At 38.4% G+C, this 18,992-nt stretch overlaps 2 protein-coding genes and 1 long non-coding RNA gene across 4 annotated transcripts in view; 2 read left to right on the top strand and 1 right to left on the bottom strand.

Annotated features, from left to right (window-relative positions):
- Positions 1–7,160: 7,160 nt before the first annotated feature.
- Positions 7,161–8,282, bottom strand: LOC129251266 (uncharacterized). The gene has a single exon (XM_054890635.1). It carries the CDS (start codon positions 8,280–8,282, stop codon positions 7,161–7,163), a length of 1,122 nt encoding a protein of 373 aa, XP_054746610.1.
- Positions 8,283–9,674: 1,392 nt separating this feature from the next.
- LOC129251265 (putative uncharacterized protein DDB_G0288537) overlaps positions 9,675–18,992 on the top strand; it is a 70,422-nt gene continuing 61,104 nt past the window's right edge. The window contains exons 1-3 of the mRNA XM_054890634.1: positions 9,675–9,690; positions 10,426–10,610; positions 11,309–11,471. Coding sequence (XP_054746609.1) covers positions 9,675–9,690; positions 10,426–10,610; positions 11,309–11,471 — 364 coding nt within the window. The remainder of the gene's footprint in view (positions 9,691–10,425; positions 10,611–11,308; positions 11,472–18,992) is intronic.
- On the top strand, positions 17,112–17,427 carry LOC129251341 (uncharacterized). 2 transcript variants are annotated; one of them, XR_008582953.1, is made up of 3 exons: positions 17,112–17,200; positions 17,255–17,322; positions 17,366–17,427. It is a non-coding gene; the product is annotated as an uncharacterized LOC129251341 (long non-coding RNA). The 2 variants fall into 2 exon arrangements; XR_008582952.1 differs by having other exon boundaries at positions 17,255–17,318; positions 17,366–17,402.

The following is an 18,992-nucleotide window of genomic DNA, read 5'->3' as shown; positions in this document are numbered from 1 at the left end:
TTTTTATGCGATTTTATTACATTATTTCAGATTTATGCGGTTTTAGCACTTTTGAAACGTATCTATAGTTTTACTATAGAACTAGTAGCTTTTTTTTATGCTGTTTCTTGCGGAACGTATCTACCGCATAAAAACAGAACCTACTGTATTGCGAAGTTAGCAATATACCTACATACCTATATGTACGTACAAATGTATATGTATGTGATCTACATAAATGCGTATATTTTAATAAATAATTTAACAACATAATTAGACGTAATGTTTATATTTTAATGAAGATTTTTAAAAAACTCATTATTAAAAGAATAAAATTAAAATCTATACTATAAAGGTGAATATCTGTACGTTGTCCGCGCATCACTACGAAACGACAACACCAAATGACGTAAAAATTTTTATACATTCATATTTTCACCCAATGAAGGTTATAGGCATGTTTTTATGATGGAACTCCCTTCCCACAGCCCCCAGGCCGCGCCACCACTCTCATTCGTCACTAATAGTCGAATATTTGCTTAAATTTAATCTAAAAAATCTTAGTTTTTCCTATTTCCCACTATTTATAGCACACTCTAGACTTCATAATCCGCATAAGCTGTTCAACTACGACCCAAATGCAAAGTTCAAAAACGGTTTGAGATAGAAAATTAATAAAAATAATTTTGAGGCATAGAAACGGATGCAGGTATTGTAATATTATGGTTATTAATAAAAAATTATTTTCTATGAAATTATTGTTTGTAATTCTTTTATATACATATCCTAAATCCCTCAAAACTACTCCTACGCGAGCGGGGCCGCGGGTTAAACCTAGTAAGAAATAAAAATTGAATGTATCGAGATGCCGGTCTCAGGATTTGAACCTGGTGCCAAGCATCTGCGGATCTTGTAAAAGCAGCCACAGCCGCTTCTTATAAATCGTAACAAACTTACATTTTAAAATCCACATCAACGGACCTCTAAAACACGCTGTATATGCACCATAGCATGCCAATTTTTTATTGTCCTGATCATTCCACATGATATCGAATTATTGTCATACTTCGCAGAAATGGGTCACGCAACATGTTTGAGTGGAAATAATGTTTGAAACAAATAATTTTCTTCGGGTTTGCGACTCTATGTTATTACTTACTCAATAATTAAATAGAATATTCAGTCCTCTTGATTTATATCTTCTCTTCCGATACCTCGGTTTGGCTCAATCTTTATACTCTTAGTCAAGCATCTTCAGTTAAATCCCATTAGTGAATCTAGTGTGAAGTTTACATACAGTTGCTAAAACTAAATTCCATAATATTTTGCGAAAATGGAAAAACAGAATATGCAGTTATATATTTTATTTAGCTTTATTTCATTTCTCAACATAAGATGATGCTTTCCATTTCAATTCAACCGGGCTATTCGGGTCATGTTCTTCGATTTCGATGTATCTCAAATATGTTGCTCTCTGGTCAAAATAATGAGACACGTATTTTTTTGTTCGCCCGAAAAAAATCTTTTTCAAGAGTTATCGGCAATTTTGTTTTTCGGCTCAAAATCGATTTCTTTTAATTATATAAGAAAATTTTTTTTTTAAATGCCCATAACTTAGTCAAAAATGAACCGATTTTAATAATTCTGGGTCCAAATGATCGTCATTACTCACACGAGCGACTGAATGTAGAAATAATTGCAGAAAAGTAGTTGAAAATTTTTTATTTAGCAAAAAAGAAAAAAAATTGAAATTTTGTCGAAATTCAATTTTTCAAAAAGTGTGTTTTTTTTTATAACTTTTCCAAATCAAGAGGACACCTCAAACTTCAATTGAGCTGAATGCCCAGTAGCTAAAATGAGTTATTTGTGAGTAATGAATTTTTGAGTAAAAAACCTGTTTCGCGCTTTTTGTTTTTTTGGAAAATAAAAAATGTTCAACTACTTTTTTGCAATTATTTCTACATGAAGTCATTCGTATAAGTAATGACAATCATTTTGAACCCAGAATCATTAAAATCGGTTAATTTTCGACTAAGTTATGGGCATTTAAAAAAAAATTCTAATATAGATGCTTTCCATTTCAATTCAACCGGGCTATTCGGGTTATGTTCTTCGATTTCGATGTAACTCAAATATGTTGCTCTCTGGTCAAAATAATGAGACACGTATTTTTTTGTTCGGCCGAAAAATTTTTTTTTCACGATTTATCGGCAATTTTGTTCTTCGGCTCAAAATCGATTTTTTTCATTATATTATATAAGAATTTTTTTTTTGTTAAATGCTCATAACTTAGTCAAAAATGAACCGATTTCAATGATTCTGGGTTCAAACGACGATCAAACGATAATGACGATCATGTCATTACTTATACGAATGACTTCATGTAGAAAAAATTGGAAAAAAGTAATTGAAAACTTTTTATTTTCCAAAACACAAAAAGTGCGAAACAGGTTTTTTACTCAAAAATTCATTACTCAAAAACAGTTCATTTTAGCTACTGGGCATTCAGCTCAATTGAAGTTTGAGGTGTCCTCCTGATTTGGATTTTTCCAAAAAAAAAAAAATACACTTTTTGAAATATTGAATTTCGAAAAAATTTCAATTTTTTTTTTTTTGCTAAATAAAAAATGTTCAACTATAGGGTGTTTTTTTTATAGGTTAGGTTTTTAAGATGAAATAAAACGTATATAATTTAATGTTATGGCCAAGAATTTAGCTTTATTATAAAGATAAGGGTTTGCCATTATGTTTTAAAAATGATTTCGGGCAAGTGGCCGCCGCGGCTGGCTCGAATAAATTCCAGCCGAGAGGCCCAATTTTCGACCACTTTTTGCAGCAATTGGGGCCGTATGTCAGCAATAACGCGCCGAATATTCTCTTCCAAGACGTCAATCGTCTCGGGCTTATCTGCGTAGACAAGCGACTTCACATAGCCCCACAAGAAATAGCCCAGCGGTGTTATATCGCACGATCTTGGAGGCCACGCCACAGGTCCACGGCGCGAGATAATGCGCTCACCAAAAGTTTCCTTCAATAAATCGATTTTTGCGTTGGCTGTATGGCATGTAGCGCCGTCTTGTTGGAACCAAAGGTCGTCCACATCAACATCGTCCAACTCAGGCACGAAAAAGTCATTAATCATGGCTCTATAGCGCTCTCCATTGACTGTAACATTATGGCCGGCTTCATTTTTAAAGAAATATGAACTAATGATTCCCTCTGCCCATAGAGCACACCTAACAGTGACTTTTTGAGGATGTAACGGCGTCTCAGCAATGGCTTGTGGATTATGTTCACTCCAAATGCGACAATTTTGCTTATTGACATACCCATTCAACCAAAAGTGAGCTTCATCGCTGAACAAAATTTTCTTCGATGCGTCGCGCGAACCGAACCATTATTTTCGTAATAAATTTGCACGATTTGCAAACGTTGTTCAGGTGTAAGTCTATTCATTGTGAAATGGTAAACCAAACTGAGCATAAATCAAGTGACAGCTGTCAAAAAGACCATCTACGAAAAAAGTAGTGCCAACTTGAAAACCTAACCTCTAAAAAAACACCCTTTACTTTTTTGCAATTGTTTCTACATTAGGTCGTTCGTGTAAGTAATGACGATCATTTTGAATCCAGAATCATTAAAATCGGTTCATTTTTGACTAAGTTATAAGCTAGTTGGTTGGTTAGAGTGGTGATTCATCCAGAATCCAATTAGCTCTTCCGCACCATTTTGTTGCCACAGCCTCGTTACCAAATTGTTTAACAATTATTTGTAGCAGGACTATATCCAGTTTGTGCGGTTTAGGAACCTTATTAGGTTGTTGACGTCTAAGCCAGACAGTTGCTCGAGACTCTCGAACAGCGGTTCACAGAGGAAATGGAAGATTGTTTCTTTTTTTCTCCGGTTGTTTACAACTATGACAGTATGTGTTGTGAGGGATGCCCATTTTGGCGGCTTGTTCTCCGAAGCCAGTTATGACTGCCGTAAGTCTACAGGTGTCCCGTCGTTTCATGTTTATCAATGTCGACGATTGCTTGAGGTTGTAGGTGGGCCATAACGTTCTGCTGATTTTGCATTTAGCCTGGTCTCTCCATCTACAATCTGCAATTCGAAGGTATTTTAGGGAAATTGCATTCTTGACCGCACTTAGTGGAGTGAATACTGGTACTGCAAGAGCGCTATTCATGGCAGATCCCCCTCTTGCCAGTTCATCAGCTTTTTTGTTACCTTCTATGTTCCGGTGTCCCGGGACCCAAATTAAGGTTACTCTATGGTTTTCACTCAAGTTGGTGAGACTATTCCTACTTTGCTCCACCACCTTAGAGGTTGTTATAGTCGCGTCCAGCGCCTGGATTGCGGCTTGGCTATCCGAAAAAATAGCGATATTGCCCTTAAAAGAGAAATCTGCGATTAGTAACCCACAGGCTTCCCCAATTGCTAGTACTTCCGCTTGGAAGACGCTGCTGGTATTAGGGAGTCGCACAGATTTTTCAATTCCAAGTCTATGAGAATATATACCAGCTCCAACACCGCAATAAATTTTACTGCCATCTGTATAGACTGTGATATCGAAGTTGTTTAGAGGGAATCCCTTATTCCATTCTTTTTTAGATGGAAAGAGTGTGGCAAAATTCCTATTGATCGTTACCATCGGGACGATGTAGTCAGTCCTCACCGAGGTTAACTGAGTTTGTCGCAATAATACACTAGCATGACCATAAGTTTTTCCTTTAGAGCGACCCGCTCCATTTAACCTAAATGCACTCATGGTTGCCGTCTTCTTTATATGTAGGTCTATTGGAATAACGTGTGTCAGTGCATTGAGAGCCTCTCTAGGACATGATCTGATTGCACCGACCGTTATTGCACAGGCTGATCTTTGTATTCTGCCGAGTAATTTGGTATTGTACTCCCTCCCTAGAGCTTTCCACCAAACTACCGAACCATACGATAAAATGGGTCGTATAACCGCCTTATACAGCCATAATGCATGCTTAGGTTGAGGACCCCATCTTCTTCCAAGCATACGTTTGCAGGCATATAAAGCAATTTCTGCTTTCCTTACCCGTTCTTCGTCGTTTAACTTCCAGCTAAGTTTGGAGTCGAAAATTACCCCTAAGTACTTTGCACTGGTTGATAAAGACAGAGTTTGTCCGTTGATATTTGGTAGGGTAAAAATTGGTACCTTGTATCTGGTGGTAAAAAGCATAAGTTCTGTTTTACGTGGGTTTAAACTTAGCCCACATCCTGTGGCCCAAGAGTTAAGCTCGCCTAACTCCCTTTGGATGATCCCACTGATCGTATTTGGACACTGTCCTGACACCATTAACACCACATCATCAGCGTACGCCACCACTTTTACCCCACCTCCGTCAAGTTTTATTAAGATTTTGCTGATCACACATAGCCAAAGAAGTGGAGATAATACTCCCCCTTGTGGAGTGCCCCCGTGGACCTTCTTGGTTATGTTGATATTACCCATATTAGCTTTGATGATCCTGGTTTCTAGCATGGAGATGACCCAGTTGCTGATGCAATTGTCCACCTCCAGGTCTATAAACGCCCGTTGGATGGCATCTGTGCTAACATTGTTAAAGGCGCCTTCGATATCCAAGAAAGACTGGTTAGCCTGAAGTCCTTCGCTGATTCATGTCCTCTTCTACCTACTTTTGGTATGAAGACGACCTTGACTAGTTTCCAGCTATCTGGAATATGGCCTAAGTTTAAACACGCTTTAAAAATTTCCTCTAGCCATGGTAGGATGCAGTCCAAGGTTTCCTGTAACATCTTTGGAATGATCCCATCGGGCCCCGGAGATTTAAAGGGTGAGAAAGATTTGTTTGCCCATGCAACTTTTTCTTTGGTAATAATTTCATTTGCAAGATGCTGTGGATTATATTGGCTCCGCCTAATGTTTCCCCTCTCACTTTCGTAAGCGCTGCATCCCGGAAAATGCGTGTTTAGCAGAACCTCTAGCGATTCTTCTGCTGCAGCAGTCCAAGTTTCATCAGGTTTCTTGACCCAAGAAGCCATTGAGTGGTTTTTGGAAAGAAAACGGCTGAGCCTAGCAGAATCCCTAGTGGATGGACGAACAAAATTCCCTCCAGCTCTCTTTTTTGACGGGCCTGATTGCCTTCTTGTACTGTCTCCGACTTTCTCTGTACAATTCCCAATTTCCCGTCGAGTAGCTGAGGTTAAACGTTGATGTAGATTTTTCCCTTAGTTTTAAGAGCTCACTGCTCCACCAAGGGGGGTGAGTTTTTTTGCTAAATTGTATGGGGCAGGACGTTTTGTAGGCCGTACTAAATGCCTTTTCCAGTGTTATGACGCTACTCTCAAGGTTTTCCGTGAGAGTGATTTGAGGGATAGGAGTCTTTCCTATCCTCTTGTTTACTGCATTTTTGAACCTCTTCCAGTTGGTTCTTAAAGGATTTTGATACGGTAGGGGTGGATCTACCTTAAGATCCAAATCGTAAAGGATCCAACTATGATCAGAAAAGGACCTTTTATTGGATACCCTCCAATTATCTACCCTTACTGAGCTATTTTCAGACAGTAGAGTAACATCAATCACTTCCTCCCATCCTCTGAAGTACTCCGTACTAGGAAAGGTGAAAGTGGGAGTGTTACCCCTGTTACATACCGATAAGTTAGCATTAATAATAAAATTATATAAAGACTCACCTCGGTCGTTTGTCTCAGAGCTTCCCCACAACGCATGCCTCGCGTTGGCCTCGCATCCGAGCAGCAGGTTCTTATTTCTGGCTTCACACACAAGCCGACGAGCCTCCTCGGGTGGTGCTGGCCGATCATGTGCCATGTAGATGGAAGCCAGTATGATGCCGACACCGTCAGCGGCTTCTACCTCCACAGCCTTCACATCCTGTGAACAATATGATGGGATTAAAAATATGTTCAAATGTTTCTTAGCTACAATACAAGATCTGGGGTTACCTTCAGTCCGTTTGTAGAAAAGGGTGTGGTTGTTCTCAGTAAACCCCTTCACCTCGGTGCTCCGCACACAGGGCTCCTGGATTAAAGCGATGTCGACGTCCTTCTCCGCCAGGAGAACGGTTAGGTTGTCCTTTGCAGTCCGCGAGTGCTGCAGGTTTATTTGGACAACCTTGAGACTGCTGGTCGCTTTACAATTCGACGGCGTCGCCAAGCTGCACTCCCGGGTGCTACTCATTAGCGCCATCGTTTTTGGTAGATGCGGCGTCGTCAAATTGCATGCCTGTGAGCAACTCGTTGGCGCCGTCAACCTCGTCCTGTTCATCCTCCGGATTTGCAGATCGGAATATCTTCAGTTGCGTTTTCCTGACGCCGAACCGAAGTTTATTGTCCACTTTTCCCAGTGGCTCGATACTCTCCTCCGATATTTGGAGAAGGAAGGACACACTGTTCTTTTGCGGAGCCTCCGCTTTGATGATGCTCCAGTCATCCATCGGAACAGTGCGGTTGTGTGCGTGCAGGTATGGAATAAGTTGCTTAGCTTCGAATTCCATGTTCGGAATCCAGATGTGAGCCCTCGGCCGTCGAGGGATTTCGCTGGCCGGGATTAGTTTGAGCCTCAAACCTTCCCAGTCGCTCTGGATCTTGCATACAACTGTTTGCAGGAAGTTAAGGGAGAGTTGATCATCGCACTTGATCACCCTGTATCCGCGGACCACCTCCATTGAATCAAATCCTGGCACATGACCCTCCGGGTTTGCCATGACATGATCGACGACAATGCGGGACAGCCGTGCCTCGATTTCGGACCACTTATCCGATGCAGGTTTACCGCGGTTAGTTATTTCATCAACCAACGCTATTTGCAGGTGCTCCCGTGCCACCTCATTAAATGAACGCTTGGTTGGTTTTGGTATTGAAGCGGTGTGAACCGACACTTTGTGCTTCTTCGTCGGCTTGTCGCTTTCGTCCTGCGAACGATTGCGTTTCACGGCTTCTACCTTCTGGGTGGCCTGGAACGCCAAGTACTCATCGACCACCTTTTGGCACCTTGCCTTATCGGCCGCGTCCTTTGCATGTGTTTTCTCTTCAGCTTCATTTTTATTTATTTTTCCGAGAATAGTCAGGGACCTCTGGGAAAGCTTATGCCTGGACAGACCTTTTTTAACGTTTTGGCGCTTTTGCCCCTTGGCATCAGCGGATGTGGATGGTTGATTTAAGGTTGATGGCGTGCTGTGGCCAACAGCTTTGCCATTAACCGTCTCTTGGCTGGAGGCCAAGAGTTCGTCCTCTGAGGAAGTTCCCAAATTCTTCAGTTCATTGGTTTCGGTCCGTGTTGCCCATTTCTCCATCTGTTGTGTCAATGGGTGCGTCCGTCTATCCGTTCGTTTTGGGTATGTGTCCGTCCGTTTGTCCGTCTTCTTTGTAGCCTTATCCGAATTTTTTGTTTGTTTTTGTTGTTTGTTCATTCTGTTTCGTACGGTCACCTGCCCTTCCAGAAGGCTGCACATGTCGCCATGTGCGGTGACCAATGAGGATTTAGGGGAAATAAACGGTCCGCCATGGCAGCGCCCCATACCATGGTAAGGCCACCGTTACAACCTGAGGCGGCCTGGGGTCAGGAGGGCTCCGTTAAAAGACAGCCTAGTTTTATACCCCGGCTGCCAAACCCACCCAATAGGCACGGGTCGCGTTTCGCCTTGGGTTGAGGGAGTTTTTTAACGAAGTTTACGTCTTCGACTTGTGTGGTTCGCGGGAGACCTACTCTCCTACCTTCCATATCTGGGAGGCGTTCCCCTACCCACCACCTGGGGACGCGCCCTATAGGGATAACAGGTTCCCCCAAGGGAAGTTATGAGCATTTAAAAAAACAATTTTCTTATATAATTAAAAAAAAATCGATTTTGAGCCGAAAAACAAAATTGCCGACAACTCTTGAAAAAAATTTGTTTCGTCCGAACAAAAAAATACGTGTCTCATTTTTTTGACTAGGGAGCAACATATTTGAGTTACAACGAAATCGAAGAACATAACCCGAATAGCCCGGTTGAATTGAAATGGAAAGCATCAGATATAAAAAAGTATCCACTCATTTCATTGCGGTGCAAAAAAAACCCTACAGAGAACTCACGTCGCAGCTTAAATGATGCAGATATAATGAGCATACTGCAGATATGAGCAACTACATAAATAATAAAATAACTGCGCTACTGAGATGGAGAGTGTTTTGAGAAGGCGGTTAAGGATCCAGGATCACTTCGCCCGCGCTATATTCCGTTCCTTTTTTTTTGGATAATAAATATAACGGATGATTTTTTAGCTATTATCTTTTTAAACAGTTGGTTTAAACAGCTGACGCACGTCTCGTGTTTTGTTACACTGTCAAACATCTTCAGTTTGGTATATAATTTAACCATAAATCGTCTTACAAACGACCAACGCTTCAAATCATTGAATTTTATTATAGAAATGCGCGCTTCTTCCATTTTATGGTCAGCTTCATCGACCCACTGAAGCGGCTATTCGAGCTATTGTGACTAAATTTAGAAAAAAATTTACATTATTGGACATCAAGCCACCAACACGCTAACGTAGAGTGCGAACTGAAGAAAATATCGCAGCTGTATCGGCCAGTGTTAATGATGACCATCAATTACCGATTCGTCGCCGTTCGCAGCAATTGGGCCTCTGTTACTCAACAACGTGAAAAATTTTGCTAAAGGATTTACACTGCATGCGTAACAATGGACTTGTTCAGAGGCAAGTTCGGTGAACATTTTATTTCACGTTCGGGACCTGTCAATTGGCCACCCAGATCGAGCGATATAACGCCTTTAGATTATTTTTTGTGGGGCTATGTTAAAGCTCATGTCTATTCAGACAAGCCTGCTTCAATTAAAGCATTGGAAGACAACATTAAAGTTTTTATATGTGAGATACCGGCCGAAACATTGGAAAGAGTATGCCAAAATTGGACTTAGCGGATGGACCATTTGAAGTGTAGTCGGGGTCAACTTTGCATGAAATAATCTTTAAACATTAAATTATAAGGACTGTACTACGGATTTGAATAAAAATTTAATGCATTTTTCTGAATTTTACGTGTGTTTTTTTGAAAACCTTTCCAATAGCTCTTAAAAAATCACCCTTTATAAGCCAACAATTCAAGAAGACTTGAAAGAGTTGAATCAGCCAGCATTTTGCCAAGAAGGCAAACGTCTTAAGGCGGTCGTTTATTGGTTATTCCTTTCTATATGGTATAAAATCTCTATATCTACAATCTACACTATTTATTACAATAAAAATTTGAGAATATTCCGAATATCTAAATAGGACATCAGGTTCCTACTTCTCTTCTCAGCATCTCTCTCCTATTCTATTTAAAAACCTATTTACTTTCCATTTATATTTATTGTACATATGTACATACGTCAACTAATATATAATATTTGTATTCAAAAACATATAATTTTCTTCCCTTTCGTTTCGTTTCAGGTGAACGGCCATATAAATGCCATTTGCCGGACTGCGGGCGCGCCTTCATTCAATTATCAAACTTACAACAACATTTACGTAACCATGACGCACAAGTAGAACGTGCCAAAAATCGTCCCTTTCACTGCAACATTTGTGGAAAGGGTTTCGCAACCGAGTCTAGTTTACGTACGCACACTTCGAAGGTCAGTAGTGATGTTGACAACACCAACAAAGCATACCTGGGTATTTATTTTATAATAATTTTTTTATATAAAGCATTTTCGTTTTTGTTTAAATATCCCAAAACCAAGATCTTCTTTAGTTAATAATTTTCCGTTCAAATAATATGCACGTGTGTATGTACGTACAAATATTGTATTTACACAGAGTATATGTAGATATTCAAGTACATATGTAAGTATGTACATATATGCATGGCACAAGCCAAAGTAAAATTTTTCTTAGTTACTTAATTTAAAAGCATTATCAGCGAAGTCCACGTTTGGTTTTGTACAAAAGTATGGATGTGTGCCAAAAATAAAATCCAAAAAAAAAAAAATTAATAAGCAATTGTACAATTATTTGTAGTTTTATTTCATGAATTTTGTTATGATTGGAAAAAAACATATTTTTATATACAATCAAGCGTGTACTAACTGAAGCAAAAATCGTTCATACCCATCATATTCAAAAATTAAATTGTTTTTGTTTTTGTTCAATTTCATTGCGTCGATGCCGGTTGATATATTCACCAAAACTCATACCGTCACACACTACAAACTTCTTCTTCATCCACCTTCACATTTGACCCCTAATGAACTAAACATTTTCCAAAAAACTAATCGTCAAAAAAATACACACACATATTAAAATGAATACCCACAAATGAAAATCAAAACAGGAGCTACAGCTGCATCTTGGTGTATTGCAGCAGCATGCGGCATTGATTGGCGGCCCCAACGCTACTTCCTGCCCCGTATGTCACAAACTCTTTTTGGGCGCCGATGCTTTGATGGAGCATATGAAGCATGCGCACAAGGAGAAGCCTGCACCGAGTGCTAACAGTAAGTATCTTAATATACAGTGCACAGAATAAATCTTGATACCCTACGATTTCATTATAAGAAATTTCATACATTATACAGATTCTGAAAAACTTTATTAACACAAGGTGAAGTTCAAAATAAACAAGACTGAGCTCAAATAGAAACGACAGGAGCTTTGTGTGGGCGATTTTGGCGAATGCGATGCAAGACACGCTTCAAAAAACCCAGATAGACAATTTCATTCACGGTTTGGCCCCTTGGCACGAAAACCTTGTGGACAATTCCCTTAGAATCGTAAAAACAAATGAGCATCGACTTGATTTTTGACTTCTCCAAACGCGATTTTTTGGGCGGTGGGCCATCTGGGGCCTTCCATTCGTCGGACGCTTAGTTTCAGGTTCATGTTGGAAACACCACGTTTAATCACCAATTCCAATTTGTAAAGGAAATTCTCGTCTTTTCTCGCCTTCTTAATGAGGTCCTTCGAATTTTGAATTCTCAGTAATTTTAGGTTCTCGGTTAATTTGTGCGGAATGAAACGTACACAGACCTTTCGTAAGCCCAAATGATCAGTTAAAACACGATAAATCGATGGTTTGGAGATATTCAACTCTTCTTCTTCTTAATTGGCGCGATAACCGCTAACGCGATTTTGGCCGAGTTTAACGAAGCGCGCCAGTCGTTTCTTTCTCGTGCTAAACGACGCCAATTGGGCACACCAAGTGAAGTCAAGTCCTTCTCTACCTGATTTTTCCAATGCAGGGAGGCCTTCCTGTTCCTCTGCTACCACCAGCTGGTACCGCATCGAATACTTTCAAAGCCAAGCGTTTGTATGCATTCGGACGACATGACCCAGCCAACGTAGCCGCTGGATCTTTATTCGCTGCGCTATGTCTATGTCGTCGTAAAGCTCATACAGCTCATCGTTGTTGCCAACGTGCAAAGGTCCAAAAATCTTACGCAGAATCTTTCTCTCAAACACTCCAAGCGTCGCTTCATCGGATGTTGTCATCGTCCACGCTTCTGCGCCATACGTTAGGACGGGCATTATGAGAGCCTTGTAGAGAGTTAGTTTTATTCGTCGAAAGAGGAGTTTACTACTCATTTGCCTACTTAGTCCAAAGTAGCACCTGTTGGCAAGAGAGAATCTATGTTGGATTTCAAGGCTGATGTTGTTATCGGTGTTAATGCTGCTTCCTAAATAAACGAAGTCTTTTACAACCTCCAAATTATAACTGTCAACAGAGACGTGGGTGCCGATACGCGAGTGCGCTGACTGTTTGTTTGAAGACAGGAGGTACTTCGTTTTGTCCTCGTTCACCACCAAACCCATTCGCTTTGCCTCTTTATCAGGGTTTGGAGAAGGCAGAACTAACAGCGCGGTTGTTAAGGCCGATGATGTCAATATCATTCAGCTCCGGTTCCATGAATTTTAACGATGATTTCGGTTCATTTTTATAAATTTACGAACAATTTCGATGGAGTTTTCGGTGACTACAGATTTTGGGCGGCCCGTATGTTTATTGTCGCTTATGTCCTCACAACCATATCTGAAACGTGTAAAGCGCTCATGAACTCTGGCACGAGATAGACAATCATGGCTTTCTTTTTTCATCCATTCAAGTGTTTCGATAAACTTTTTACCGATTTTAAAATAAAATTTGATATTAGCTCCTTGTTCGAAACTCATTTTAGACGCACTAACTTGGATTCTACTGAACCCAATGTCACCAAGCTTTCACTGGAAGTCAGCTAGGGATGTAACTTCCAACGTACGAACTCATTAAAAAGATGGCGCCATCAAAAACATTTTTATGACGCCAGTCTTGTTTATTTTGGACTTCACCTTGTATTTAAATAGTACACTTTGTACTCATTCGTAATCATTAAGAATCAACTTTATCTGCTGCATCAACAACACAAGCAAACATGCAACTATAAGTATGAAATTCGTACAGAAAGTCTTGATATATCCGCATTTTGAAGTAGCCAATGCGCGAAATGACGGTAGTTTTGACTTGCGATGCTTCGAAATAATATTTGTTGGTAGACTATTTCCAGTATAACTGTGAAGTTCATTTATTGGCATTTCTGTTTACTTTTTTACGTGTCCAATCATGTCTCGAAAAGAATTGATATTAGAGGAGAGAAAAATGTGTCCCTTTCGAAAGTGCTCGAAATATAGTTATGGTAGTGCGAACATCTCTAAACACCATTGTTTCATCGGACACAGTGCGACGGTTAATCAAAAAAAATGGATATAAGGTATGTGTTGCTAGAAAAAAGCCCTTTGTCAGTGATACTTATAAAAATAAAAGACTCGAATTTGCCAGAACTTCTCAACTCAAAGTTTGTTATCAACGTCTTCACGGAGCCCAGATATGAACCCTATGGAGCATTTATGGGATCGTTTGCAAAAACGATTAAGGAAACACCACATAACTTCCAAAAACCACTTAAAAGCTTGCTACAAATCGAATGACAAAATATAGATTCGGATTATACAAAAAACTTGATTAACTCAATGCCTGACCGACTAAAAGAGGTTATTCGGTTACGAGAATATCCTACTAGATATTAAATGTAATTTTTCTCAAATTGTTAGTCAAATTTTTCATATATATATGCTTTATTGCAAGAGTACCAACCCTTTTGCTGTGCGAATTTTCAGATTTTCTATGGTTTTTTCCTTCTTAGTTGAGAATTGCAACATTTGCGGATGACACAGTCCTCATGGTATCTCATAAAGATACAAAAGTCGCAAAACAAAATTTACAAAACGAATTAAATGTGACATTAAACTGGTTCAAAAAATGGAACATCGAAATTAACGCTAACAAAACAATACAAGTAAACTACACAAACCGAAGGACAACCATTGAACCAATTAGCGTTGGTAATTCTGACGTGCATATTGACACCAAAGCGAAATACCTGGGTATTACGATCGACTCGAAATTAAACTGGCAGGAGCATATAAAGAAAAAGCGAAATGAAGTTAAAAAGAAATTGTACTGGCTACTTGTACCTCAGTCCAATCTATCATTGCAAAATAAAGTACTTATTTATCGAACGATAATTGCTCCGATCTGGAAATATGGAATTGAGATTTGGGGCACTGATGCAAAAAGTAATCTAAGTATACTTCAACGAGTCCAGTCTAAAATACTTAGGACCTTAACTAACGCACCTTGGTACATACCTAACGCAGATATTCATCGCGACCTTGATATTGATACTATTGATGAAACAATACAAAGCGCTAGCAGAATACACATAAATAGATTATTAACGCACACAAATCCAATGATGAGAAGACTACCAAATAAAGAAAAATCTAGCCAAAGTCGGCTTAACTGTCAAACACCAACAGATCTTGCAAAATCCATATAATCAATTGTCATTGTTTGTTAACCACTTGTTTTTAAATAATATGTATATTTCTTCTATATGAGCTTAGGGGCATTGGCCCTTCAATATCACTCTCATTCCATCTTTTTGTAAATCAAATTACTTATTGTCTGACGACAGGTATAATATTTTATGGAAGAAATAAAAAAAAAAAAAAAGTTGAGAATGAGATAGTTTACATTTTATATTTTCCTATAAAGGGTTTTCCAATACGGGGTGTTATTCCCGTAAAAGATCAATGGTTTCGTTGCTTGTGTGACACGTAGCACCGTCTTGTTTAAAATAAATGTTGTCCAGATCAATACCATCCACTTCCGGCCGTAAAAAATCCTTAATCATTTCTCGATATCGCAATCATTCACCGTAACTGTTGCTCCAGCTTCATTTTCGAAAAAGTAAGGTCCAATGACTCCGCCGGACCATAAACCGCACCATACAGTCACACGTTGAGGATAGAGAGGCTTTTCAACAATAACTCTTGGATTTTCTGAGCCCCAGATCCGTCAATTTTGCTTTTTGACGAAGCCATCGAAGTGGAAATGGGCCTCATCATTCAAAATGATTTTTCGATGGAATTCCGGATCATTTTCATGCATTTCAACCCGGCTTGAGTTCTTGTGTTAACTGGACTTAATAAGCCTTAAGACCCAAATCTTTATGCAAGATACGGTGTAATGATGTTTGTGGAATGCCTAATTCCAAAGAATGACGAGGAGTGGACAAACCTGGGTTTTCTTCAACACTTTCGGCTACAACACCAATATTTTCGGCTGTTCTTGAGCGACGTGAACGGGTTTTATTCTTTACATCACTAACTTGTCCCAACAGCTTGAATTTTGCTACCAATTTCTGTATTGCGGTCCGACAAGGTGCTTCACGATGAGCCAAAAATGTTCGAGTTTTACGATCCGTCCCTGCCAAATGTTCACAATTTTTATAGTGAACTTTAATAATTTCAATGCGTTGTTTAAGCGCGTATCGTTCCATTTTTATTAATTGCGTAGTTTCTACTTGTCAAAAACTTTCGTGATATTTTTTATAAAACATCATCAGGACTTCTGCTGTACACTGTATATATTAGTAGAAGCAATAAAATATATAACTCTTATGTAATATTGAATGCACCTAAATGGCTTTCTATCAAGCAATGAGTAAGTAATCATATTGATGCGGTCGGTCGGGTGAAAGGAAGGGAAGGAAGGGAAAACATCATAGCGAGTTGTAATTGACCAGAACAATACCTTTCCTCGTATACACAAAAAGAATGCGACCCGAAGCAAGTGCGTTGTCGATTTGCCTTTGCCTATAGCTGAGCACATACGGAAAACTAATCCAAACAATTGGTTGACATTTCAACAGATTGATGCGTGGGGCGAAGTTGATGATTTTCCCTTCGGGTTTTGCAATCGGTTGCGTGTGAGTGACCCGAAGCTCACGATTTTTCTCATTTCTTTTGAAATTTTAAAGTGTGCACATGAGCGGACACAGGACAACATTAAGCAAAACATTTATTGAGGCAGGCACATAGCCTTATCTATTAGTGCCTTTCATAATGTAATATACATAATTATAATTATACGGAAATATAATTATATGAATATAATAATTACGTAAATATAATTATTCATAATTATTCATAATTATATTTCTAATAAATAAATAAATGAATAATTTATTGAAAAACTTAAAGATTTGTTCAAAAGCCAGCCATCATTGGGGAAAAATAAGAGCGATGAATGTAAAGACAAAAATATAAAATCAAAATCGTGGCAAATTTTGTTAGAAAAATATAAAGAAGTAGACAAAAACGCTCATCTAGAAAGTGTGAAAAAAATCTTACTTTCCCCCTTCTTTTCATGCACAAGTTAATACTATGCATTATAAACATTTTTTTTTCCGCGTTCCATGGTTACTCATCAACAATAAGCGGGAAACTCATGATTCAATTATAGAAGGTTAGGTAAGTAAGCAGCTTTCTCGCTCCCTCTTGACAAATTGGCTCCCTTATTTGAAAACGTGTTGCTGCTTTATAAAAAAAGTACATGTTTTATGAAAAAACTTTTAAACTGTAGTAAAAATTAAACTTTTCGTGCAAATTATATGGTCGGCAACACCGTTTTCACTTTGACGTTTTGCTTTGTTATTATTCGTTGAAAATCTTTTATCTGTTTGTAAACATTCAAGTAAGTATAATAATAAAAGCTAATTATTTTGTAATATAAATTAATGCCGTTTTTCACTATTTGGGTCGATTATGTCTTACATATGGTGATAGTCGATTATTTGGAGTCAGCTTTCTGCTACAGAAAACCACCGGTTTGTGAATTTTCATACATGTAAGTCCAGATCAGACATTTGTAAAAATTCTTATTAAACTTTTTCATTCATAGGTTTTTATAGCAGCGTTTTTGCAAATATAACAGAGACCACCTTACATACAATACATAAACTACAGTTAGTAAGTTCTGTTAGAATATTTGCTAATAAATTGTTTTTAAAAGTTTTTATTTGTAGGACTTCACAGACGAGCAATTGCTGCGGAAGGTGTGTGTTGAAGAGCTAGGTGGCACAACTATTGTGGTTTTTAGAAACGAAAGCACGTATGCGCGTATTTCTACCATTGTCTCATGTGGTGCTACGGACAATTTCATAGGTGACATTGAGCGTGTTGTGTATGATGGTGCAAATACCTGTTTAACATGTGACGGTCATTATGTGCCTAGTACTGCTACCTCTGAAATCAATTTGACTTCCGAACTAGCTGTCCACGTCGATACCTTACCCCGTCTAGAACAATATGCTGTACGTAGATGTATGCGAAACACCTACACGAGCAAGTCCTCGCGCTTTAAGTCTACAATTACAGGTAAGTTGTGATGATATATTTGTGAGTTAACAATTTTTAAGTTTTTGGTTTACAGGTTTTTGATTTCTGCCTGAATAGGTGCAGCGTTCCAAAACCTATACGAGCAAGTGCACCCACATTCCTCATATTTCCACTCCTATTCATTACTGAGACACGTGGTATTGATATACGTAAATTTACAAACAATCACAATTACTAAAAGTTGATTATATTAACAATACCTCAAATTTTTCGATGTATTAGTTTAAGTCTATATTAATACATTTCCCTATTAATATTAGGGACGCAAAGAATATAAAGGTAGACAAATTTCGCAATGTCTTTACGGTAACATATGCATCTACATACATGTATTGTTATGCACGAAATAAGAAAAAAATTAAACTTTCTGTTTCATCTCATTCCTGTCGATTAAGTATATTTTGACCTTTGGTGTATTAAAAGACTTGTACTATTGTAGCAAATTAAACCCATTAAATTCCTTTATTATGACTATTTTTTGTTCTTTCCTCCAAAATATACACAAAACTATTGCAATATTATATATATATATGTATATATAATTGGCGCAAACACCCTTTTTGGGTGTTTGGCCGAGCTCTTCCTTCTATTTGTGGTGTGCGTCTTGATGTTGTTCCACAAATGGAGGGACCTACAGTTTCAAGCCGAGTCCGAACGGCAGATATTTTTTTTATGAGAAGGTTTTTTATTGAAGAAATACACTCGGAGGTTTGTCATTGCCTGCCGATTAGATTATTAAAGTGTTCCTCGGAAATATTCCTAGTTATTTCTAACGTATCATGGCAGCCAAATCTGTATCAAATTCAATGGTTTAACAAGTTAGTGAGCAAATTTGCAACATCTCGTAATGCAAACGTTACTAAACATGGCTTTATATGCATAGGAGTGAAATAATTTTCCAGCCGAAAGCCTCCGATGCTAGCGCTGCACTACTTTCAGTTTGTATAATAATTTTATTGTTATGTAAACCTTTATAAAATGAAATAAATTTTCCAAAATATTTTTGTTTACTAGCAGCATTTCCATTTTAATGTAATGAAAATACTCCTTTAGAGACTCCATTTTTTTTACTTCGGTCTCGTTTAACATCTAACTAGTATTTGTTTTACAACTGCGAACTAACTTAAAACACATATGTACATAAGTAACATCACATAGTTCTGCGTACTCTTGTGTTAGATAAACATCGAAAATGTTCTAAATAAATTTTATATTTGCTTTAAAAAAAAACAATAGTTTTT

The sequence above is a fragment of the Anastrepha obliqua genome, unplaced genomic scaffold (assembly GCF_027943255.1).
Source record: "Anastrepha obliqua isolate idAnaObli1 unplaced genomic scaffold, idAnaObli1_1.0 ptg000012l, whole genome shotgun sequence".
NCBI lineage: Eukaryota > Metazoa > Arthropoda > Insecta > Diptera > Tephritidae > Anastrepha > Anastrepha obliqua.
This window is presented reverse-complemented; position numbering and strand designations above follow the sequence as displayed.

What these genes read in the sequence shown, in the direction of transcription:
- LOC129251266 (XM_054890635.1), bottom strand. Translation starts at nt 8,282, where the DNA reads ATGGAGAAATGGGCAACACGGACCGAAACCAATGAACTGAAGAATTTG.